The 24,485-nt window shown below is 38.9% G+C and overlaps 5 protein-coding genes and 1 pseudogene across 6 annotated transcripts; 3 read left to right on the top strand and 3 right to left on the bottom strand.

Annotated features, from left to right (window-relative positions):
- The first annotated feature begins 1,578 nt into the window (after positions 1-1,578).
- Positions 1,579-5,524, top strand: LOC103928912 (zinc finger BED domain-containing protein DAYSLEEPER). The gene is made up of 2 exons (XM_009338027.3): positions 1,579-1,878; positions 3,463-5,524. The coding sequence occupies exon 2, from the start codon at positions 3,485-3,487 to the stop codon at positions 5,522-5,524; it is 2,040 nt and encodes a 679-aa protein (XP_009336302.2). The 5' UTR covers positions 1,579-1,878; positions 3,463-3,484.
- On the top strand, positions 5,266-8,473 carry LOC103928913 (putative pentatricopeptide repeat-containing protein At3g15930). Its single transcript, XM_009338029.3, is given in 2 exon segments — positions 5,266-8,030; positions 8,033-8,473. Coding segments are annotated over 2 exon segments (2,268 nt in total). The 5' UTR covers positions 5,266-6,007; the 3' UTR covers positions 8,278-8,473.
- Positions 8,474-8,915: 442 nt separating this feature from the next.
- On the top strand, positions 8,916-11,271 carry LOC103928914. Its single transcript, XM_009338030.3, has 2 exons — positions 8,916-9,063; positions 10,053-11,271. Exon 2 carries the CDS (start codon positions 10,098-10,100, stop codon positions 11,055-11,057), a length of 960 nt encoding a protein of 319 aa, XP_009336305.1. The 5' UTR covers positions 8,916-9,063; positions 10,053-10,097; the 3' UTR covers positions 11,058-11,271.
- A 455-nt stretch (positions 11,272-11,726) lies between these two features.
- On the bottom strand, positions 11,727-14,429 carry LOC125477092 (annotated as a pseudogene).
- Positions 14,430-15,535: 1,106 nt separating this feature from the next.
- Positions 15,536-18,660, bottom strand: LOC103928916 (protein FAR1-RELATED SEQUENCE 6). Its single transcript, XM_048583912.1, has 2 exons — positions 18,470-18,660; positions 15,536-17,691 (listed from the first exon to the last, which is right to left on the bottom strand). Exon 2 carries the CDS (start codon positions 17,689-17,691, stop codon positions 15,688-15,690), a length of 2,004 nt encoding a protein of 667 aa, XP_048439869.1. The 5' UTR covers positions 18,470-18,660; the 3' UTR covers positions 15,536-15,687.
- Positions 18,661-19,291: 631 nt separating this feature from the next.
- LOC103928917 (protein FAR1-RELATED SEQUENCE 8) lies at positions 19,292-23,878 on the bottom strand. 2 transcript variants are annotated; one of them, XR_664430.3, is made up of 3 exons: positions 23,727-23,878; positions 19,992-22,318; positions 19,292-19,598 (listed from the first exon to the last, which is right to left on the bottom strand). XR_664430.3 is itself a non-coding variant. In XM_009338035.3 (2 exons), exons 1-2 carry the CDS (start codon positions 23,793-23,795, stop codon positions 20,153-20,155), a joined length of 2,235 nt encoding a protein of 744 aa, XP_009336310.2. In that variant the 5' UTR covers positions 23,796-23,878; the 3' UTR covers positions 19,743-20,152. The 2 variants fall into 2 exon arrangements, 1 of the variants encoding a protein (XP_009336310.2); XM_009338035.3 differs by lacking the exon at positions 19,292-19,598 and having other exon boundaries at positions 19,743-22,318.
- Between the last annotated feature and the right edge of the window lie 607 nt (positions 23,879-24,485).

Genomic DNA, 24,485 nt, shown 5'->3' on the forward strand with positions numbered 1-24,485 from the left:
CTGCTTCTGGCGAACTGTGTAGACCCATACCGTGCATGACAACTTCTAGACCGGTTGCCACAATTTTGTATCTAGGGCAATCTTTGACAATTTGCCAACATTCCCATTTGTTGAATGATTTGTTATGGTTCTTTGCATTGTAGAATGCTTGTGCTTGTAGTGTCTATAAAAATTGCATAAGAATTGTGGAATGCATAAAAATTATATAAAAATTACATAAAAATTACATAAGTATTTGGAATGCATATTACATAAAAATTACATAAGAAATTAAATAAGAATTGTGGAATGCATAAAAATTATATAAAAATTACATAAGTATTTGGAATGCATATTACATAAAAATTACATATAAGAAATTAAATAAATTAAAATATTGATGTGGGTGGAATGCACATAAATAAATAAAAATATTGTTACCTCATCCGCTAAACTTGTCCCACTACGCAAATTACCAGAAGCATGAGAGAGGGCGTTTTTCCAACAAGTAAAGGATGCGTTGAGTTTTTTCCAACGACCTTGAAGACCTTGACTAGATCTGGCATCTTTTCCATGTACATCGTTGAACGATTTCGTAATTTTACTCCACATTTCTCGCTTATCCATCTCATTACCCGTAATCGGGTCATGAGTAGTGCAAACCCAATATTCACACAACGTAACATCTTCACTGAGCTTCCACGAAGTCATTTTTTTCTCTCAAAGTGTACAAAATATTCAAATGTAGAAAGTGTAAAAAATATTGAAATGTGGTGTAAGGTGGAAGATGAGGGTTAGGTATTTATAGAAAAAAAAAATTAATTTTTTAAAATTTTTCTGTATTTTTTTAAAAATTTTTGACATTTTTTAATTAATTTTTAATAAATTTTAATGTTGTAATTAATCGGGACCGTTGGATTTGAAAAATAATCAAATCCAACAGCACTCATTACGCCACGTGGCCAACGGTCAAATTTCTGACCGTTGGGCCTTTTTTTTTTTTTTTTTTTTTTAATTTTTGGTGAAATAAACGTGGACCGTTGATCTGTGATCGGACGGTCCAATTTAAAATTTAAATTTAAATATTTTTTACCGTTGGAAATCCAACGGCCTAAAAAACTAGCCGTTGGAAATCCAACGGCTCTGAGGAGGCCACGTTTCCTTCACCCGGACGACTGCAAGTGGGTCTGCACGCGGGCCCCAGCGCCTGCAAAGCTGTCGGCTACGCGCCGCGCCCCCCGCGTGTTGTGCACGCGCCAGAAACAGACCGGGGAATGAGTCTGTCCATTTTGGGCTGGGCTCTTGACTGGCACGGGCTGGGTGCCAGGCAAGTTGGCGGGCTGGAGCACATATGGAGCATGCCGGGCTGTTATTTGGACTTGGTGCTGGGCAAAAAAAGCTCCGGTGGAGCTGCTCTTATGTGCTTAATTCAACATTTAGGATCAGTGATTTAGAAAGTATAAGCAAGTTTACATGCTAAAAAGTAAAAATATTAATTGCTTTAAAAAAAAAAAAGTAAAAATATTAAAGTATTTATTTTATTGGTAAAATATTGAAGTATAGAAAAGAGTGGGCAAGAAGCCAAGGGGAGGCAGCACCCTTTATAAATTGGACCCGAAGGCCGCAACTTAAATTAATAATTCCTTCTCGCTTCGCTTTCATAAAAACACCCCCCCAAAAAAGCCTAAAATCCTCACAGGCCGAACCCTAATTCTCGAGGTTTAGGTCCATTAGGGTTTATCCCCAAAAAGCTCTGTACGTTCAACCTCAAGCCCATCAACTCCGTCTTCAACCTTCGAATTTTCAAAATTTTTATTTTTTTTCTTTGCCCGAAAGTAAACAATTTCCAAATTTCGTGTCGCAGAGGCCGGTTCTTCGTCTTCGGGGCTGCGATTTAGGGTAAGGTTTTTTTTTTTTTTTTTCCTTCGGTTTTTTTGAAATTTTGGATCTTGAATTTGTTGATTTTCTGATTTATTAGATGCCTCTGGACTGTTGATCTTTCTGGGTTTGTTCAATTTCTTTAGCATTCTTTGAAATTTTGGATTTAAATTTTTTTAGGGTTTTGTCATTGTTCAGTTTCTTTGGCTGTATCTGTATGTGCGCGTATGTGTGTATGTGCGTATGTATGTGTGTATGTGTGTATATCTGTGCGTAATCTATGCGTTTACGGGTAATTGTGTTTTTATTGTATGTGTTTACGGGTAATTGTGTTTTTATTGTATGTGTTTACGGGTAATTGTGATTTTAGGGTTAAAGCTTATAGTTTTGGTTGCTGCTGACCCAATTATCTGTTAATTTCTTTAATTAGGGTTTATTTTTATTTTTTATTTTTATTACTGTCAGTCGTGAACTTCAAAAGTAACCTCGGATTGCTCTTTTTAATCTGTTTTTAGTGATAATATTATTTGAACATTTCAAGGTACAATTGCTTTCAGCATAAAGCAGATTGTACTTGCTGCATTAGGTACAATTCATGTGCAGCAGGGCTGGGTTTTTAACTTTTTATAGGATGGAGAAGTTTTGTGACTTGTAAAAAAAAATATGACAATTGTAATATTTTCGGTGATGTTTATTGTTTCAAGAACTGTTTCTACGTCGTTTGTTATTCTGCTTTTTGTGATGCATTTTGCATTTTTCAGTTGAGTCTTAATAGGGTTTATCTGATACTATTAGAATATGCTATTTTCTGACTTCCAATTAAATCATCTGTATGTAGTTTGGTTCATGTAGGTAAAATCCTTGGTCTGTATTTAGTTGGCACGTATTTACTTTTTGGTTTTATTGTAAGCATGCAGATGAAACATACGATTTATGTTGGATTTGTTCTGCTGTACTTCAGGGTTGATTGTTGCTGTACTTCAGGGTTGATTGTTGATGTAGCTTAATGTAATAACCAAAAAAAAAGTTTCTTTCTTTGTTGAGTTATGCTCATGAAAATTCATTGCTGTGGGATGAAAGGATAATCCTATTGTATTGTTGGGAAGTGCTCTTGTGGATTCATTTTCATGCATAGTTCTACTGACCAATCCTTCACTGTGAATACTCTCAGTGTTGCACATATTGGTTACTGAAACTCGCCATGTCTGCTGCTTAAAACAAAATGGTGGCAAAATAGTTGACATAATCAGACTAGTATTAGGAACTTAGCATGATCTAAAAGTAGGAAATTTGGGCTTTTAGATGAAAATGTTTAAGTTTTAATAATGTGTAATGTTTAGGATTATGAGACTGGGATTGTGAGTGAGAAGGAATAACCAAGTTGCTTACCAGGTCATAAGAGGTGAAATATGGCTTTAGCCGTTTGTCCCCAACCCCTCTTACATGTGCCTGTTGTGAAATTTATTTTTCTTTTCTTAATTTAAGTTTTCCGATGCTGAATTTGTCTGTTTTTCCTTTACTGCTAGATCAACTGTTTTTTTTTTTTTTTCATATTTTTTTGTGAAATCTTGTAATTCACTTATTGGTCATGTCGACCTGTTTTAGGACTGGACCTGCTTACTGGAAGATGAATACTCCTCTGACCCCAACTGATAATAATGGCATACCTAGTTCAGAAACCCAGCCAAACAAGCGCAGGAGAAAGAAGTCTATTGTCTGGGAGCACTTCACAATTGAAACTATTGGGGTTGGAAATACTAGGGCTTGCTGTAAGCAGTGCAAGAAATATTTTGCTTACATCACTGGTTCAAAGCTGGCAGGCACAAGCCATCTAAAACGACATATTGCCCTGGGTATCTGCCCAGTAAGTCGTCAAAAAAATCAGATGACTCCCTTTACGCCAAGCTCCAAGACTGGTGCTACTGATGCACCAAAACGACGCCCCAGAGCAAATTCTGGATATGCGAAAATTTCTTTTGATCAGGAACGCTGCAACCATGAGATTGCTAAGATGATAATTATGCATGAGTATCCACTTCACATTGTGGAACAACAAGGATTCATTAGTTTTGTTCGAACACTGCAACCTCAGTTCAATATGGTAAGCTTGAAGGCTGTTCAAGATGATTGTGTGGCTATTTACCATAGAGAAAAGCAGAATCTTCTGAATCATATCAGTGGAATTCCTGGACGAGTCAGCCTTACAGTGGACTTGTGGACTTCAAATCAGAACCTGGGCTATGTTTTCTTGAGAGGACACTTCATTGATGGTGACTGGAATTCATATCGTCAAATCCTTAATGTTGTAATGGTACCGTCTACTGATTCAGGTGACACTTTTAGTCAAGCTATTTTGACCTGCTTGTCCGATTGGCATCTGGAAGGTCGGTTGTTTACCATCACACTTGATCAATCCCTATCGAATGAAACCATAATTGGAAATCTTAAAGGGCTTCTTTCAGTCAAGAACCCACACATGCTCAGCAGTCAATTACTGATACGAAATTGCTATGCTCGTGTTCTGAGTCGTCTTGCACAAGATGCACTGAGGGCATTGAGCGGGACAATCATGAAAGTTCGTGAAAGCGTCAAGTATGTGAAAACTTCAGAATCCCGTGAAGAAAAGTTTGTTCAGCTGAAGCAACAACTTCAAGTTCCTAGCTCGAAGAACATTTCAGTTGACAACCTAACTAAGTGGGACACAACATATCATATGCTGGTTGCGGCTTGTGAATTGAGGGAAGTATTTGCTTGCTTGGATACATATGATCCTGATTATAACATAAACATATCGTTGGAAGAATGGAAGCAGGTAGAAACTCTATGTACATACTTAATGTATTTTTTCGATGCAGCCAACATTTTAACTGCCCCAACATACCCTTCTGCAAATGCATTCTTTCCAAAAGTATCAGAAATTCAGAAGGCATTGATGCATGCGGCCATGAGTGATGATCCCTTTGTCAGCTACTTGATCAGACCTCTGTATGAAAAGTTTGACAAGTATTGGGAAAACTGCTGCCTTGTTTTAGCTATTGCTGTTATTATGGATCCGAGGTTCAAAATGAAACATGTAGAGTCAACCTTCTCTGAAATATATGGTGAGAATGCCGAAACATGGATTAGGATTGTTGACGGTGGTATTCATGATCTCTTCCTTGAATACATGATGCAAATGCTTACTCTACCAGAAATACCAATAGAAGAAGGGAACGACGGCATCATGAAAACAGAGCTACCGGAAATACCATCTCAGGAGATTCTACTCTCTTCTGCAGATGGGCTGCAAGATTTTGATTTCTTTATGCCTGATATCACAGGTGGCCAGCAAATGAAGTCAGAACTAGATCAGTATCTGGAAGAGGAAGAATTTCTATTGGTTGATGGGGTGGAAGACTTTGATGTTCTGGGTTGGTGGAGACTTAACAGACACAAGTACCCAACTCTCTCCAGGATGGCTTCCGATATCTTGTCAATACCCGTGTCTACTGTTGCCCCCGACGCTGTGTTTGACACCGAAATAAAAAGAATGGACAGTTACCGGACTTCATTGGGTACGGCGACTCTTGAAGCCCTTATCTGCGCCAAGGATTGGATTCAGTATGGACCGTTACCACAACCACCAGCACTTCAAGAGTCTAATGCTGCTGTCAAAATGGAATTCTAGTGCCATAGGTTTCATTTGTTTTCTTCCTTTAGGTAGATCATTGATGGGCCCTTTTCGGTGGTTTTTAGATGGTAAACAGCGGTGCTAGTTAAATTTTGCTTTTCCGACAGTCATAGAATGCTTACGGTTCCAACTTTTATGGTTGTAGTATAGCAACTGTTTACATTATTGGTTAGTAATTTAGCCGCAGGATAAATTGCCCCAGTGTATAATTTTTTCTCCATTTTTCCTATCTTCTTAGAAAGTTGATTCTGTCTACTTTTTATGATGAATTGTTGTAATCATCGGTATATTCCGCTGTTAGTATCTCTCTCATTACTTAGTCGAGGGATATATCCTCCGTTGTATTGTAGAATTTCTGGGTCTGACTGATAATTCGAATACAAGCATATAAATTTGTTGAAGCCATCCAATTTTCCATAACCTGTCAGTGCTGGTGCGAACACGCTGCCGGCGGTAGAGAGGAATGCTTTTTCTCTTTGTATGATGTTCTTTCTTGCTTCCAGAACTCACTGGATCTTCTCATCTCTAAGCTTGTCAGTCTATGACTCTTTGAACTTCATGAAAAGGATCGCTATGGCATCTGCAACTCCAACCCACTTGTCAACGTATACCCAGCTTCAGTCTTTCGAAAACCCAGCACCAATTGCTCTCTTTGAAAACTGCAATTCCATGGACTACATCAAGCAAATACATGCCCAAGCAGTGAAAACAGGCCTCACATCGCACCCGATCGTGCGTAACAGAATCATCGTGTTTTGTTGTACTGATGAATTTGGTGATGTGAACTATGCCCGTCAGGTGTTCGACACAATTTCTGAACCAGGTGCGTTTCTTTGGAACACCATGATCAGAGGCTATAGTCGGATACGATGCCCTCAAGACGGGGTCTCTTTGTATTTAGCAATGCAGAGGATGAGTGTCAAGCCCGACTGTTACACGTTTCCGTTCTTGTTGAAGGGATTCACACGTGAAATTGCGCTGGAATGTGGCAAAGAGTTGCACGCTCATGTGTTGAAGTATGGACTTGATACTAATGTTTTTGTTCAAAATGCATTGGTGCATATGTATTCTGTTTGTGGCCTAATTGATATGGCATGTGGCGTTTTTGATATGATTCATGAGAAGGATGTTGCAACTTGGAATGTAATGATTTCTGGGTACAATCGAATCAAGAAGTTTGATGAATCCTTGAAGCTTTTTAGTGACATGGAGAAAACAGGAGTGTTGCCCACTTCAGTCACACTTGTCTCGGTGATATCAGCGTGCTCCAAATTGAAGAATTTAGATGCCGGGAAGCAGGTTCATAAATACGTCAAGGATTGCCTGATCAAACCTGATTTGGTGTTGGGAAATGCTTTGGTTGATATGTATGTAGCTTGTGGGGAAATGCACGTTGCACTTGAGATTTTCGAAAGGATGAAAACAAAGGATGTAATTTCTTGGACTACCATTGTTAAGGGGTTTGCCAGTTCTGGACAAGTTGATCTAGCTCGGAGCTACTTCGATGAGATGCCTGAAAGAGACTACATTTCATGGACTGCAATAATGGATGGGTACCTCAGGGTGAACCGGTTCAAAGAGGCACTGGAACTTTTCCGCCAGATGCAGACTTCGAATGTAAGGCCAGATGAGTACACTATGGTAAGCATTCTAACAGCCTGTGCACATCTAGGAGCACTTGAACTCGGAGAGTGGATAAAAACTTACATTGACAAGAACAAGATCAAGAATGATGTATTCGTTCGAAATGCTTTAATAGACATGTATTTCAAGTGTGGAAATGTTGAGAAAGCTTTGAGGGTCTTTAATGCAATGCTTCAAAGGGACAAATTTACATGGACGGCTGTGATTGTTGGCCTTGCTGTTAACGGACATGGTAAGGAAGCTCTTGACGTGTTCTCTCGAATGCTAGAATCTTCGATAACTCCCGACAGGATAACTTTCATCGGTGTTCTTTCTGCGTGTAATCACTCTGGAATGGTAGCTGAAGGAAGGAACTTTTTCGATAGTATGACCACCCAACATGGAATCCAGCCTGAAGTTTCACATTACGGGTGCATGGTGGATCTTCTTGGCCGATCAGGGAATCTAAACGAAGCTTTTGAGGTTATACAGAACATGCCAATGAAACCAAATGCAGCTGTATGGGGAGCTCTGCTTGGCGCTTGTAGAATGCACAGAGATGTAGAACTGGCTGAAATTGCAGCTAAACATATGCTCGAGTTGGAGCCCGATAACAGTTCTGTTTATGTTCTCTTGTGCAATATATATGCAGCTTGCAGTAAATGGGACAATTTGCGCAACGTAAGACAACTGATGATGGACAGGGGAATCAATAAGACGCCTGGTTGCAGCTCGATAGAGGTGAATGGTAATGTTCATGAGTTTGTTGCCGGGGACCGGTCACACCCTCAATCCGAAAAAATCTATTCCAAGTTGGATAAGACGATTGAAGACTTGAAGGTTGTCGGGTATTCGCTGGATACATCGGAGGTTTTCCTTGATGTAGGGGAGAGGATAAAGAGAGTGCAGTTTGCAGGCATAGTGAGAAATTAGCAATGGCATTTGGGCTGATTAGTTTGGGAGATGGGGCGACAATTAGAATCATGAAGAACCTTAGAATCTGTGTGGATTGTCACAGCATGGCAAAGTTGGTCTCCAGAGTTTATGATAGAGAAGTGATTGTTAGGGATGGAACTCGGTTCCACCATTTTAGACACGGTTCGTGTTCGTGTAAAGATTATTGGTGACGGTTTGATAAAAGGACCTTTGGCCAGTTTAGCCGACGCGGCCAAGGAGGCGGGAGAATCAGTTAGGATTAGAATAGGTCAAATGTTTGATGATTAACTTGCTTTCTTAATTGATAAATCCTATAAGTCTCAGAGAGAGAATTTGCATGTACAGAACCTATAAGTCTCACCTGTATTAAAGATATAATATTCAGCACGGCAAGTAAAGATTCTGTAAATATCAATACTTGTATTATTATTAATATTTGAAAAGCCGATACTACAACCATAGAATGGAAAAAAAACACAAATACATTCATCATAGAAAAACTATGAATACACACGTCATTTTGTGCAGTTTTCTAATACAAAAATGACAGATGACCTCATGTTATATTGTTATTAGAGTCTGACACAGTATGCTACACGTATTAAAAATTTTGAAAGTTTTTAATTTTCTCCTCTTAAAGTTAACTTCTCTAACCTTATCAAGCACTTGGTAAGTGCCTTTAAACTATTCCGACCTTTCTTAGAGCTGCTTTGAGAAGATTGTTCCTCTCTGTCGTTTCCATCTAATTTGTAATCATATTTAAAATTAACGACATTTTACTCGTCAATATCCAAAACGACTTGTCGCTAGACGAAGGGAGCCTTTAGAACGCGTAATTTTTTGTAAAATTCAAAGCCCTATATAAATTACCAGAAGCTTTGGCGCCAGGCCAGTCCAGTCCCTCCAGTCTCTCGGAGTCCAGCGGCAGCGGTGACTGCGAAACCTCCCATCTTTTGACGGATCCCAAGTTCCAAAAGGTTAGATTCGAAAACCCTAAATCCGGATGTGTTTGTTTCCCTAGAAAATGTATGGAAATGTAACAATAGATTTCTCTTTAAATTTCTAGCCCTTGAAACTAAATAGTAGAATCGAAAACTGCTTAATTTTCTTAGCACCCAAACAGAAGCTAAATAAATGAAGCTTTATCTGTGTATTAGCTTCTTAGCTCAGAGAAATCCATGTCAGTCAGTAATTCAATATAATTTTGTTTGTAATGATATATAGTCGAATTTCAAATTAAGAGTCACTTAGAAAATGAAATTTTGCTTCCGGTTGGTTTTGTGACGATTATTTGATTTTATTATTGTTTTTCGTATAAGATTATAGCTATATGTATTTTTAGGGCATTTTGTGCTTACTGCTAATTTATGGAGACACCCTTAAACATGGAAGAGAAGAGAAATAGTGGTAAATTCAGAAAATGGAGATAATATTGTTGGAGTGTGATGCACGATAGATAGATTGAAAGGGGAGTAAAAGGCGCAGATAGAATGCAGAAGAGCGCTTATCGGACTCTGTAGAAATTTATTCTACCGTAACTGCCTGATTAGTCGAAAGCAAATTGGTTTCTTTGTGCTAGGACAATTTTTGTAACTAGGCCCTTAATGTATATTGATACTGATACTGACCGTGAATGGTGTACCGTGTTAAAAGACTCTCAATTAGTTGGGAGAAGTTCATAATCTGTGAGGTTAAATTGACCAAACTATGATATCACAGTAAGACTTCCGAAATTGTGCAGTTTGTTGCTACTTGCTGGGCTCCTCTGTGTAGTTTCTGAGATAATAAATCCAGGCAATATCCAAAATTGTGAAACATATTAACAGTTTCATTGATAAGACAGGTCTACAGGAAGTATTGCTACGATGTCTGAATAGATATTTTTAAGAACTATCTTAAGATTGCAATTTAAACACATTTTGTTGTATTGAATGCATGTACTAACCCCTTCTTGGCTTGCCTTCAGCCATCTTTCCTGAGAAGTGAGACGAGAACAGACACGCACCAAGAGATGAAGTTCAAGGCATTTCTTACAGAGAATGGTGTAAATCTTTTGGAAAAGAGGTTCCTACCAGCCCTAGACAAGATGGGAAAGATATGCCATCTCTACCTCAACAGAGACCATGCTATCTTCCTCCACAACCTTCTTAATGGTGATGGAATTCAATCCATTGCCCAGTTTCGCAAAGAAGCTCTTTTTGATGACTATCGCATCTCCAGCCAGAATGAGGACCGCATTGCCTTTACAGTAGACATCTCTCTTCTCCACCGTGCTCTTCGTAGCAGTGTCAGCATATGTACTGAGTTTGGAAATGGTCCGACAGCCAACCGCCTCCAGATTAGATTGGTTAAAAAACTACCTCCAAATTCTACCCAACCATTGCCTTTCCTTACTTTCGAGACCAAGGGTTATAAATCTGCGGTAATTCAGGACGTACCAATCTCAAAACCTTTGTCCAGAGCTCAGGTTCTGGAACTTCAAACTGCTCTTGATGCAGCTCAAGACTTGCCTCAGACTCTGGTTCAGGTTCCCGATCTGAATCAGTTGCAAAATTTTGTGGATCGGATGAGGCATATTGGTGATTTGCTCAATGTTACCATAAGCAAGTATGGGGATTTACACATTCAGATTTCAACAACACTCATCACACTTGGTGCAGAGTTTCAGAAGCTGCTGGTCATAGGTGAGCAAGCTGATGCTCCATCTGAAGATCGAAATCTGACCGCTCAGACTCGGTCGGCAAGGGCTATTTTAAGGGGTGATGCTCAATCTGTGCAAGTGAGTGTGAAGCATTTTGGTAAGAGCCTTCAGTGCCACTTGGCTAAACCGGACTGCGCTTTCTATGGGATTGCCGCACAAGGTGCTTGCTTGACAGTGATCTTCCAATTTTTCATTCCTGGTTCTCATCAAATCGATAAGTCCATCAGTCTACACTGCAGACTTCCTGTACTTGACCAAGGATCGGGTTAAAGGAGTTATGCAGGTTTGCCATTCATGGTTGAGTTTTACTGCTCGGGTTTAAATAGACAGTTTGGTATTATCTTTGAGAAAGCAATTTGTGATTTTCGTTTCAGTGGCTCTACTTGCTATCCTTGTCTGAATCAGTTTCTCTGTATGCATGCACATCCCTCTACGTGCTGCTTATGAATCGTGAAATGATGAAATGGAAAGAAATTTCGTTGAAGTTTGAAGATTTATCTAACGTCTTGTGCTTTCAACATGTTTGGCAAAATAAAGATCCGATTTTGCAGAATTGCAGGTACATTGTGTCTGTGAGCGTAGGATAAGAGTGGTGGTGGCTCAGTTTCTTGCCAAGAGTATTGCAAGATTATTGCTCGTGTCCATATTTCTGTGCTTCGGAATGGATAAATGTCTTAAATTGCCTAACAAGGAAAATTTGAAAGTAATCTGTCTTAGGGTTTTGAGAATGGTGATTATTTTCTCAGAAATTCAGTTCCGAAATTCTGTCATTTGCTGATTTCCAGGGCTGTTGCCAAACAAGGGAAAAGGACTTCCAAGCTTAAATTCTGATTTTTACGAGTTTTTCTTTCCGCACCCAAACACCGGGTAAGTAGACGATGAATTTCATGAAGAAAAATCAATAGAAAATGACAGAGAGATTGCTTATATATATATATATATATATATATTGTACACAAAATTCCAGCTATACAAGAGACTGCCCTAATTTTGTGTTACACCATTCAATTTCTACATAATTTCATCACCTCAGATTCTCAGAGGGCAGGATCCTCTGTAAGACAAAGCTTTTTCAACATCTCATCCAACGCCCCTAATGCGACCTTGTAACGGCCTTCTGATTTCCTCCCTTCTTCCACGACTTGCACTATGCATTTGTACAAATGATCATACCTGTGAACTGGGTTATTAATATCAATGCCGCTGCAGCTATGGTCAAAAATGTAATTCCGCTTGATGTCCTTTCTCCATCGTGAAAGAACATATTGAGCCGGGATTTCCTCCACTCCGTTTTGGTTTAGGACTGACAGTGCGTGCCTGCACAAGTATCCTCGCAAGTTGAACATGCCACAGAAACAAAGGATCTCCATCTCAGATGGATTATACAAAACTTCATAGTCCCTCGTCTCCCTCCGATTTCCATCACTTCAGTTTGTTCCTTCACTACGTATGTTATGACTGGCCCGTCAGCATTTAGTTGACTAGTGCTAAAACAAGAGTACATTCCTTCTACCTCCTTTTCAAACTTCCTTAGAATGTCGTTAGTGTACAATTTTGAGAGTTGCAGCTCAAAATAGCATCTTGATTCCAACGTATAGCTCGAGTTTCTTGAATCCAAATCTGCCAAGGCTTCCAGGTGATGATGCGTTTGCAGAGCTTGATCATACTTATCCAAAAACTCCTTCAAAGGAGTATCTCTATCCAGAAATTCTCAAAGAATGAAGGGACAACCTCACTTGGTTGGACTGGGAACATCCCCGCCAGAAATATATCCTTCAAATATACTGGAACCCACCACTTCCGATCTTCATATAACTGCTTGAAGCCAGTTATGATCTCTTATTCCGTGGTGCTGGACCATATCCTCCCAAGCTGCCTCAAATTCTTCCACCCTCAGAGAGTGGTAAACAGCTCTACTCAAAGATTCTTTAATTGATTCATACTCAAACAGTCCTCCGAAAATTTCTGGAACCTTTTGCATTATATGTGATAAGCAAAGGCAATGAGAAGCTCTAGGGAAAACATCAGAAATGGCAGTTTGCAATGTTCTGCACTGACTAGTAATGATGGCTTGCGGAGGGCGTCCCATTATGCATGTAAGCCAAGCTCTAAACAACCACGTAAAGGATTCAACTGTCTCACTTGCAATTAAACCGCAACCTAACAGCACCGATTGGCCATGATGATTTACTCCAATAAATGATACCAGCGGGACTTCAAATTTATTTTCCACGCATTTAGTGTCAATGGAAACCACATCATTAAAATAACTGTAAGCAACCCTAGTCCTCGCGTCAGCCCAAAACAAATTTCTCAAGCATCCCTTCTCATTCAGATCCACCACATAAAAGAAGTTTGGATCCATTAATTGCAACCGAGAAAAGTGATTCTGAACGGCTTGGGCATCTCCTTCTTTTAGCTTTAACTGACTGGAGTAGTCAACTCTATTCCCAGATTCTCCTTCATCACCATCCATGCTTCCATTACCCTCAGAATCAACGATCACTGTTCGAAACAACCTGATCTTTTGTACGTCTTCAGAAGTATCCATCTGCAGCGCTCTTTTAGTTCCAACACCTATGGCCTTGTGGGATTTATAAAACTTTCCACTGGCTGGACTGATCAAGTGGTTGTGCTCAAGCTCAATTTCAATAACTCTCCACCTGTTGGAGTCCATTAACCTAAACTTTATCATTGCTGGACAACCGGTCCTAGTTTCTGGCCTCGGGCGATTAGCTTCACTCTTCTTTTTGAAACCTGCACTACTGCAGCTAAGCTTTCCTCGGTATCTTTCCTTGCTTTTTCTGTACCATGTATTGCTGACTCTAACCCCGAATCCCTGTTGCTTGGCATAGCAATTATAGAAGTAATATACATCCTCATACGAATCAAATTCCATTCCAACAACCGGTGGGAGAGGGTTCTCTCCTTGAATAATGCCGGTTTGACTGATAAAATCGGTCATTGCGCAGTCTCCTTCAATCTCAAATTCATCAGCATCATCCTGGCCCGCAGGCTCAGTGTTGAGTGAAACTTCATCCATCTTCAAACCGATACGAAACCAAGACACCAACTGATAAGGAACCCTAACAAAAAAGCATAAATAATTTCTATTAATCCTAACCTACAAAATTCATGGCCCTCCACTTCCCAACTCTTGCAGAATAATCTCTCAAAATATTTCCTAATGCAATCAGCTACCTCCATTGACTCTTAGATTATATAGAATCACCAATTCAGCTTCAGCTGGGTATTTTTCAGCAACCCATATTTTCTTTTCACTTCAAAGTTTAAAAACGAAAAGGGCAACAACCCATTTCTCGATTTTCCTTCATTTTCTCAGAAACCAAACAAAGTTCAAATCTTTAGTATATTTGGCAAACATAAATTTAACTTAACTAAAAGGTGAAGAAAAAAAAAAAAACTCTACAAACCCAGCTGAGCCTACATAACACGGACCTGGATTCAGTGCCCACCTCGCCCACCTCCCACGAGAACTTGCTCAGCTTCTTAAAATCTTCATCGTCCTCAGCTGTGATGGTTTTTGTACCTGCAAAAATGGAAAAGAAAGGAAAATGTAACGGTGGAAACTCCCCTGGCCGAGAGAGAAGGCGATCTCTTTGTCTCAGCGAGCCGAGTTTTTTCCTTTGTGGGGATTTCGTTGGTTTTGCCTTTTGTGCAAGGTTTGGGCCTCTTTCGTTGGGCTGCCATCCGGCTTAGACATCCATATTTCTTTTCGCTTCTCTCTGAGTCCTCAAAAATGATTTGTTAATTTTCTAACAACGCAGCCAAAAGCACTTTCATTGCACCACCAATGTTCCCAAAATATTAGTGGATAAAAGTAGTAATTTGTTGTAACAATCTGATGCCCACACATTGAAAAGAGAAGAAAAATTAAGCGGTGGATGACAAAGTCATCAACAATTCACTTGCAATAAATCACTATCAAAGTGGTGGATGATTAGCTTACAACAAACTACTAAGACAGTGGTGGATAACTCACCTACAACAAATTACTAACGAAGCTATTTTGTTTGTACTTCACATCATTTGCTATAAAATAGTGTGGAGAGCTCATTCGTAAACATACCATCAATTATCATACATCTATATGTGAGAGCAAGAAGGGTGAAAACTCAGGGAGAATATGAGCAGCAAGAGGGCTTTGAAATATTAGGCACCATGCCAAGACTTTGCTAGTTTTGTCAAGTATCCATCATTTGTGACACTAAACTATCTTTAATCTTCAGTCCGCAGTTAGTTTTGTCAAAGTTTGTGGCTAATGTCTTTGTGGCGACTCGATTGGCAGCTTCTTTTAATCCGACTAAAGGCTCATTGGAATTGCTTTTAAAATTACTGAAAGGATTTTTTATGAAAATATTTTTAAAACTAATATTTAGTAAAAATACAAGTGAATTCTGAAAAAACACTTAAAGTGTTTTCAACAAAAAAACACATAACTAATGCTTCTTCGAGAAAGCATTTAAGTGATTTTTAAACCCATAAACATTTTCTCTAAAAGCACTTCCAATAATTTTACAAGCATTCCCAAACGAGCTCTAATTTTTCATGTTAAACGTTGTAAAAAATGCTCTTGGTAATCCGAAGACGTTTGTATTTTTATCTAAAAGAACTTCCAAATAGGCATAGAAGAATTAAAAGCAATTTCATATGAGGGGTTCTCTCTCTTTTCCCTTTTTCACCTTTGTAAAATGTTTTCAGTAGGACCTGAAAATGCAAGCTTAGAATATGTGCAAAATCGCTTTGACAATCACTGTACAATCCTAAACAAGGGTGAATCTACAACTGCATAAACAGGTTAAGGAACAGAGGAGGAAAATAACCCTACATTTACCCCTTCTACTTCCATAAAATTCGAACCTTTAACATTACAGGTAATTTATTCATGCTTGTCTTCTACAACATGAACCCGATCCAACGACTCTTCGAATGCTTGCAATGCTACTTTGTAATGGTCAAGAGAAATCACACCTTCCTCTACAATGTGCAAGGCACTTCTATACAACTGATTGAACCATTGCACGCGATCAGTGGCGTCAGCATTACTGGACCCTTGATCTGGAATATATAAACGCTTGTAATCCTTCTTCCATCGCGGCAAAATGTACTTCGAAGGGATCTCCTCTACCCCGTTATAATTAAGCACACACAATGCATGCCGACATAAATACCCGTAAAAGTTAAAGCAGCTGCAAATGCAACGAACCTCACCGGCTGTTCTGTTGTACAGGACTTCATAATCTCTTATCTCTCGCCTACTTCCCTCAACGACAACACGCTCCTTGACCAAGAATATTATGATTGGCCCATCAACATGTAACTGTGTGGTGCTAAGACAAGAATACATCTCCTCCACTTCAAATTGGAACTTCTCGAATATTTCTCTAGTGTAAACTTTTGAAAGCTGTAACTCAAAGGAACATCTTGTTTTCAATGTGGGACTCGTGCTTCTTGACTCGATATCTGCAAGAGCTTCGTCCTTATGCTTCTTTTGGAGAGCCAGTTCATACTTATCAAGAAATTCTTTCAGTGGAGTTTGTTTGTGTACATATCTGTCAAAAAATGGACTTAAGGCTTCACCTGGACGTGCAGCCGCCATTCCAGCAAAAAACGTCTCTTTCAAATAAACCGGAGCCCACCAAAACCGTTCTTCATATAAAGATCGAAGCCACTCATGATCACCGACTCCAAAACGCTGAATCATGAACCCCCAGGCTGCTTCGAATTCGATCACCTTCAGAGTTTCATAAACTGCTTTAGTCAATGCCTTCCTGATGGCATCATAGTTGCGCAACCCTCCCAGTTTTTCTGGAACCTTCTTCATGATGTGTGATAAACCAAAACGATGATGACATCTTGGAAATGCCTCTGCAATTGCACTCTGCAAAGCCTTGCACCTGTCAGTAATAATTGTTTGTGGAGAATGTCCTGATACACATGTAAGCCAAGCTTTGAACAACCAAGTATAAGATTCCGTCGTCTCCCCAGCAAGTAGAGCACAACCAAGCAATACTGCCTGGCCATGGTGATTGATCCCTACAAACGCCACAAGTGGGATGTCATACTTGTTTGACAAATATGTGTTGTCAAAGTATATCACATCACCAAAATAACCACATGCTGCCCTGCACCTAGCGTCAATCCAGAACACATTCCTTAGCAGCCCGTCATCATTAAAATCCATCAAGTAAAAGAAGTTAGGATTGGTCAACTGCATTCGGCAAAGGTAATTATAGATTGCTTGTGTATCACCTTTTCTAAGGTTCAACTGATCCGGATGATCAGAAAAAGTCCTGACATCTGCTATATTCGAATTTGAGGTCCCATTGCCCCCTGAATCTATTACAAGTGCTCGGTACAACTTAATTGTTCGTTTTTCTGCATCTGAACTTGACTGTGACTTCCTTTTAGTTCCGCTTCCCATCTTGTTAATTGATTTGTACATTTTAGCACCTAACAAGTGGTTATGCTCAAGTGTAACTTCTAGTATCCTCCACCTTTTGGAGTCCACTAATCTCATCCTTATCATTGCAGGGCATCCAGTTCTTGTTTCCTTTCTCAAACGGTTCACATCTTTAATTCTTTTGAAACCCTGGCTGCTGCAACAAAGCACGGCACCATACTTCTCTCTGCTGTTCCTCTTAAACCACGAATTCTTCACTCTAACGCGAAATCCCACTTCCTTAGCATAGCAGTTGTAATAATTATAAGCATCATCATAAGACTCAAACTCCATTCCCACTGCAGGTGCAACAAATTCCTTTCTTCCTTCAGTGACACCATTTTGAACATCTGATTCGGTCAAAACACCATCTCCATCAGTTACGATCTCATTGCACTCACCATCCGGTACTTGCTCGCTGTCAAGAGAGGCTACTTCCATCTGAAAGACAAGTGAACCCTTACAAAAATCCCATATACCATCTACCAAGAAATTTAGAATAATAGACCAACTTTCACAAAAAGAGTAAAATAATCTTTAATTTTATAAAAAAAATAATTCTGTAAAATTGATATCCGGCGAACATAAAACACCATCCAGCCAACAATCCAAACACAAGTAATGATCAAACCATCACTAGAGCAAAAAAAAACGTACTCACTTTAACCGTCACAAGTCATGTTATCACAAAATTGCTTCCGAAAAGAAACTGTCAAACAAAGTTTGAAACTTTACCATAATTTTTCCATTCAATTGTCAGGAAACGAACTATATCATTCTCTATACCCAAAGGGGACTTAAAACAATCAACTTCTACCTGAAAAATTTAAACTTTGTCTTCATATTACGCGAAAGCCCCATTCGCATCACACAAAACCCAGGAAAGAAAAACAATGGAAGATATGAACAAAATTTTCAACTTAATCAAATACTCAATCCAAATACATAATTAAGTCTGAGTTCAATACTCAATCCTACACTCAGAACAGCTCTAAACAACCATTTTGTCCTCTTAAACTTCAAAATTTTCAAACTTTTTATCTCAATTTCTACTGAACCAAACAGAAAATTGCAAGCATACAACTCCTAAAATTCCTCACAAAACCTTGAAGATTTTGAGTCAAAATCCAAACCCTAAGAAAGCTGCGACAATAAATTCAAATTAATTAATACGAGCAACTGACAACAAAATCCTGAGCAATTGGTCGAGGGTACTTACGGGTTCGGACCGGAAAGAGAAGATCCACAAACCCGCGAGCCAACGGTTTCGCCGGTCCGCCTGTAACAAGAGCGCTGAATTACTCTGCTTCTTTTTTCACTGGTCGAAGCGAAGGAGAATTTTGTTTCTGGGGTTCGGTTTCCCCTGCATTTCGTTTTCTTACACTTGGGTCTCCCCTTCATCTCAAGTCTGAAATACAAGTGGAGATGTATATTTTAGTCTTCGACACGTCATAGCAGGGCCTCGTTAATAAAAATTCCTCTTTTTTTACTTTTTTTTTTTTTTTTTTTTTTTTTCTTCTTCTTCTTCTAATTACAAGCAATATTTTACATTAAAATGAAATATATTGTTTAAACTTGAGATGCAATAAATTTGAAAAGGAAAGTCTTAACCACCAATAAGGTTTTTTGTTTTTTTCATGACATCAATTTCTGCCAAAAAAAAATAATAATAATCAAGGCTTCAAAGCAATTAGGTAAAAAAAAAAAAAGAAGCTTTTTTCTTTATATTTTAAGCAAGCAAAACCTACGGGACATCCATGGTACGCAAGAAATACATTAAAAGTTTGGTTGGGCTTTTTCTGTTCAACCCTCCTCCACCTTTTAGCATAATAAATTAGTTTAGAATATAGCTTGTAATCCGAAGAAAAAGAAAAAAAAGTAAAAAGAGTAATTTGGTGCTTATAAGCAAATAATTCACTTTCCCAACCAATAGACCTTTTTAGCAAATGCGAACCCTTTTTTTATAAGAACTATTTTCATTGGTACTTTTTTGGATCATTATTTTTTTCAAAATAAAAATAAATAGATGGAGAACAAGAGAAGCAGCAAAGGCAACGATCCAACAACAATCCTCAATCTTCAATATACAAGGGTTCAAAAGAGTAGTTGCACAATCTTCAAATTACAACGGAAGAAGCTAAGAAGAGTGCAGAGACGAAGAAACGTCAGCTCAAACTACCTACAGAAACGTCAAACGGGGTTACCCTAAGCGCGACGGAGGATCGGCAAGAAGGGTAGGATTATGGTTTGATCCATTCAAAGATTCTGCACTTTGTGTTTATGGTATATCACCTTCTATACTGTTAAACGACTTCTTCCATATCTTCCAGCACGTTTGCCAAAATCACCTGCAGTCTATAACACAGGGTTAGCAATGTAGCCGAAAAATTATTTGCAGAGCATTAAACGAACCCACATGCCATAAAGTCAATGGTAATACAAACACGGCTTCAAAACAAAAAGGGAATGAAAAGGAAAAGCGAGACAAGTGATTATCCAAGAAAAGGTATATTTAATTTGCATGTTTGGATGGCCAAATTATTGATCCCAAAAACTTCTACAACAAACTTAGGCGGGTCACTAGTCACTACTCACTAGTATAATCAGTACAAGTAACTCTGTAAAGGCTCCAAGCAGAGTGATGGCATCCACTTACTGGTTACCACTAGATCGTCAACAACTAGCTTGAATTTTTTCAAAGCATACAAATAATAATGCTAGGAGAGAAAGCACACAATTACCTATGGAGATCCTTCCTTTTGAATTCCGTACATTCTGTTGTCTTCCTTGGTTATACCCTTCAATTCATGCAGCAGATCGCCAGCCTTTTTGTCTCTGGTCTTTCCTACATAGCATCTCTCCAGGACTAAAGAGAATGACGGAAGACTATATTCACATTTTTTTACTGTACATGCTTGTCTGCTACAAGACGGACCTTGTTCAGAGTCTCTTTGAATGCCTGCCAAGACACCATATAATGATCCTGAGAAATCATCCCTTCCTGAACAACTTGCATTGCTCTTCTATACAAATGATCAAACCACTGAACTGGGTTCGTGATATCAACATTATTACTCCCAAGATTTGGAACATACAACCGCTTAAAGTCTTTCCTCCATCGCGACAAGATATACTGAAACGGTATTTCTTCCACACCATTATAGTTGAGGATACACAAGGCATGCCGGCACAGGTAGCCATTTAAATTAAAGCAGCTGCACATACAACGAATTTCTGCTCCCGCTTTGTCATACATGACTTCAAAGTTCCTAACACCCCTCAGAATTTCCTCCCCTTCACGTTCTTTGATCATGTAGGTTACAATTGGTCCATTTGTGTGAACTTGAGTTATACTAAAACAAGAAGACATCATCACAACCTCATCTTGAAACTTTCTGAATACATCTTTTGTGTAAAACTTAGAGAGCTGCACCTCATAATAGTATCTTGTTCGTAACATTGAACTCAATTCTCTGGACTCATTATCATTATGAGCTTCTTCCTGACGCTTCTTTTCTAAAATTACATCATAGACACTAAGGAACTCTTCCAAAGAAGTTTGCGGATGGATATAACTATGGAAAAATGGGTTCGTCGACTCACCGTTTTGAATGTTGGGCATCACCGCAAAAAATGTGTCTTTTGAGTAAGCTGGAACCCATCGCTCTCGATCTTCAAACAGACTTCGAATAAACTCACGATCCTTAATCCTGAATCTCTTAACCATATCTTCCCAAGCCAATTCAAACTCATCAACTTTTACAGAGTCATATACAGTCGTACTCAAAATCAGCTGAAATGCCTCATGTTCTTGTATAGCTCCCATATTCTCAAGAATACTTTGCACAACATGTGAAGAACAAAGACGATGATGAGCCCTAGGAAAAACCTCGGCTATAGCACTTTGCAGGGCCTTACACTGGCTTGTGATGATCGTTTGTGGAGGGCGGCCAGACATACATGTAAGCCATGCCCTAAATAACCATGTATATGTTTCTGGTGTCTCATCAGCTAGCAAACAACAACCAAGCAAAATAGTTTGCCCATGGTGATTTACTCCAACAAATGCAGCAAGTGGAATCTCATAATTGTTTGACAGACATGTAGTATCAAATGAAACCACGTCATTGAAATAACTGTATGCAGCCCTAGACCTGGAGTCAATCCAAAACACATTCCTCATATGTCCTTCATCATTCAGATCAATCACATAGAAAAAATTCGGATCGGTTAGCTGAGCCCGACAAAAATAATTGTACATAGCTCTAGCATCTCCTTTTTTGAGTTTCAATCGCTTGAACCGATCAACCTGGTTGTTTGTTTCTCCTTCGTTGGAGTTTGAGCTTCCATAACCAACAGCATCCACAACAGGTGTCCGATATAACTTGATCGTACGCACTTCAACATCAGGGGTTGACTCCATCTTTCTTTTAGCCCCAAAATCCATCCTCTTGTGCGACTTGGAGTTCTGAGCTCTTTCAGGATCGAATAAATGGTTGTGTTCAAGTTTGACTTCATCCACCCTCCATCTGTTAGATTCCACTAACCTCAACCTTATCATTGCCAGACAGCCCGTTCTTGTTTCTTTCTTGCGACTGTTTGCTTCTTTAATTGTTTTAAAACCCTCACAGTTGCAACAGAGCACTGCACCACGCTTTTCTTTGCTGTTACGTTTTGTCCATGAAGATTTCACCCTGATGGCAAACCCAAGTGCCTTGGCATAGTAATTATAATAATTGTAAGCATCATCGTATGAATCAAACTCCAAACCCACAAAGGGTGGGGGATAGTCCTTTTCTTGAGATCCACCATTTTGATCATCAATTAACGTTCTATCATCCCTGCTGATTTCATGGTTATTGCTTTCAATTTCAAATAATTGTTCATTGATATCACCTTGGTCATTCTCATGGTCATTGCTTTCAATGTCAAAAAATTGATCACTTGTATCATCTCTTTCACTTTCAGCCTCATTGCCTTCAATCTCAAACAATTGCTCGCAATCATTTTCAAGGTCATTGTTTTCGTCCTCCAGCAGTTGCTCACTGTTTGGAGAACCTTCTTTTATCTGCAATAGCAAACAACCCAATAAATCTTAAGATATTCCAAATACAAGCAGCATTTATGAAAGATAACAAAGAAATATGAAGCAACGGATTGCCAACCAAGTTTCTTTATTTGCCTTTTTCATGCATTGTTCCTGTTGTTCACCTTGTTTCTTATAAAAAATAAATAGCGTGCCAACCATATGCAAAACTATGATGCTTCATAGACCCTTAAATATAGTTTTTTGGCTGTTCTTTTGTTTTGAAAAAAATTACGCATGTTGTTGTTGCAAAGTGACAGCAAGGTCACAATCTTATTCACTTTATGATTGTTTATATAGTTTCTCAAAAAATTCAGAATATTCAGTGTGGTTGATCAGTACTCTCCATCTATATTCTCTACATGTACACAGACCAGATGCAAAATTTGGATTCTTGTCTGTCGTATCGAGCTCCCTTAAATATTCATTTTCTACTTTTGCTGCTGTTATTCTATCAACCATCATTTTGATATGTTGGCCATTCATGTTTGCCACTTCCATTAATAGCCAAACCTGAGTGTGCTAATGGTCATCCTCTTACTTCATCCTTCACTGATAGTACAGACATTTCTAACGTACTGTCTAAGTATATATGTTAATGCTTCACCATCCAAGCTCAATTAACTGCTCCAAATATCCAATTTTAACATTAACATCCTTTAGTTTTGAAGCTTCATTACGTCAGTTTGAGCCGAAGTTTCTTGTGTGTAATATACTAACACTTATCTGGACCTAATTCCAAAACTTAATTGATTAACTTATCGCAGGTGGTTTCCTAACAAGCTTTTATTATTACCTCCCCAGGTTTGTTCAGGCAGAGCTCAATCTGCAGATACAATGAGCTCAATTCACTAAACCACACACCTCGTGCTTCTCTATAAAGCGCTTTTACTCTGCAGTGCTTCTTTCAGTAGCTCAAATAGCGTTTGCTCAACCATCATTAAGAACTTTACATGTCACCCACATTCCTTGTTACCCTCCTCTCCCCCTCTTCCAAAGTGTATGATTTTACTTGCTCTACCACTACTTGGCACATACAGTATTCATGAACAAGTTCAATAAAATCTTAGGCCTTACGATTCGACTCCCCAAACTAACAAAATTGTCATAATACCCAAATAACTCACAAATTAGAGTTCCAATTATACTGCTCAATTGCTTATGACCTGAAATTCTAAAATTTTTTAGTGCCCAATCCTATACCACAAAACAAATTTCAAATTCTAAATCCCAAATGTTGTTCAAACAAATTTGAAAAAAATGACCCAACTTTACTTCCAATTTCAACTTCTGAACCCTAATCTTGTTACAAATCAAACAGAGAGTGAACAATGTAAGAGAGATTGTTAGAAGAGTCGGCGAAGAAGATGATCTGACTTAGGAAACTTACGGTGATGTGGATGTCATGGTCTTCTGACAAACCCTGGACGATCGGAGAGAAAGAGCCATCGCCGTTCATGGTTTTGGCGGAGAGCTTTCAGCTCGCCTTATGTCAAACTTGTGTGACCTTAGTTTGCCCCAACTGCTGGGACCGCTGATTTTTATTTGTTTTTTATTTTTTATTTTTATCTATTTTTTGATTTTCCGTTAGATAGTCCTTTCAAATTGCGTGGGTGAAGTTGGAATCCTGATCCCGCAGAATTCTTTTTGTGAAAATTGCGAAGATCTATGAATTGTGTTCGCTCATCGTACATCGTGCGTTCAGAAATCATTTTATATATTTTTATTTAAAATTAAACACAAACAGTACTTAACAAAACTAACTACAAGATGTACGATGAACGAACACGATTTACGGATCCTCACCAAAACTCAATCATTTTAGAATCGGTTCGTACGGATGGACTCGTGGTGATGAGGAGAGTACGATGGTGGTGGTTTGAGGTCCGATCTGTGAGGTTTGATGATGGTGTTTGTGTTGCAGAGGGAAAAGAGAGGCTCGAAGTGAAGGAGAGAAGAAGAAGAGAGAAGGATTTTCTGATTGGACAAAAGAGAAAGGGGAAGCTGTCTGATTGGGTGAGAGAAATGAGGAGAGTGATTGATTGGTTGGTGAGGGAGAGCAGGTCATGGGAAAGATTTAAAGAGAGAAGTGATAAAATTACACAATCCAGCTCACCTTATAAAAAACAGTAATTTTAACACTAAATAA

The sequence above is a fragment of a genome, unplaced genomic scaffold (assembly GCF_019419815.1).
Source record: "Pyrus x bretschneideri cultivar Hongxiangsu unplaced genomic scaffold, Pyrus_bretschneideri_v1 Contig20, whole genome shotgun sequence".
Classification (NCBI taxonomy): Eukaryota; Viridiplantae; Streptophyta; class Magnoliopsida; order Rosales; family Rosaceae; genus Pyrus; species Pyrus x bretschneideri.

Bases quoted from the DNA above. Each gene is read 5' to 3' on its own strand.
- LOC103928912 (XM_009338027.3), top strand. From the start codon at position 3,485: ATGAATACTCCTCTGACCCCAACTGATAATAATGGCATACCTAGTTCA.
- LOC103928914 (XM_009338030.3), top strand. From the start codon at position 10,098: ATGAAGTTCAAGGCATTTCTTACAGAGAATGGTGTAAATCTTTTGGAA.
- LOC103928916 (XM_048583912.1), bottom strand. From the start codon at position 17,691: ATGGAAGTAGCCTCTCTTGACAGCGAGCAAGTACCGGATGGTGAGTGC.
- LOC103928917 (XM_009338035.3), bottom strand. From the start codon at position 23,795: ATGAACGGCGATGGCTCTTTCTCTCCGATCGTCCAGGGTTTGTCAGAA. The intron at 22,319-23,726 runs GTAAGTTTCCTA...TTGCTATTGCAG, and splicing joins ACCATGACATCCACATCACC to ATAAAAGAAGGTTCTCCAAA.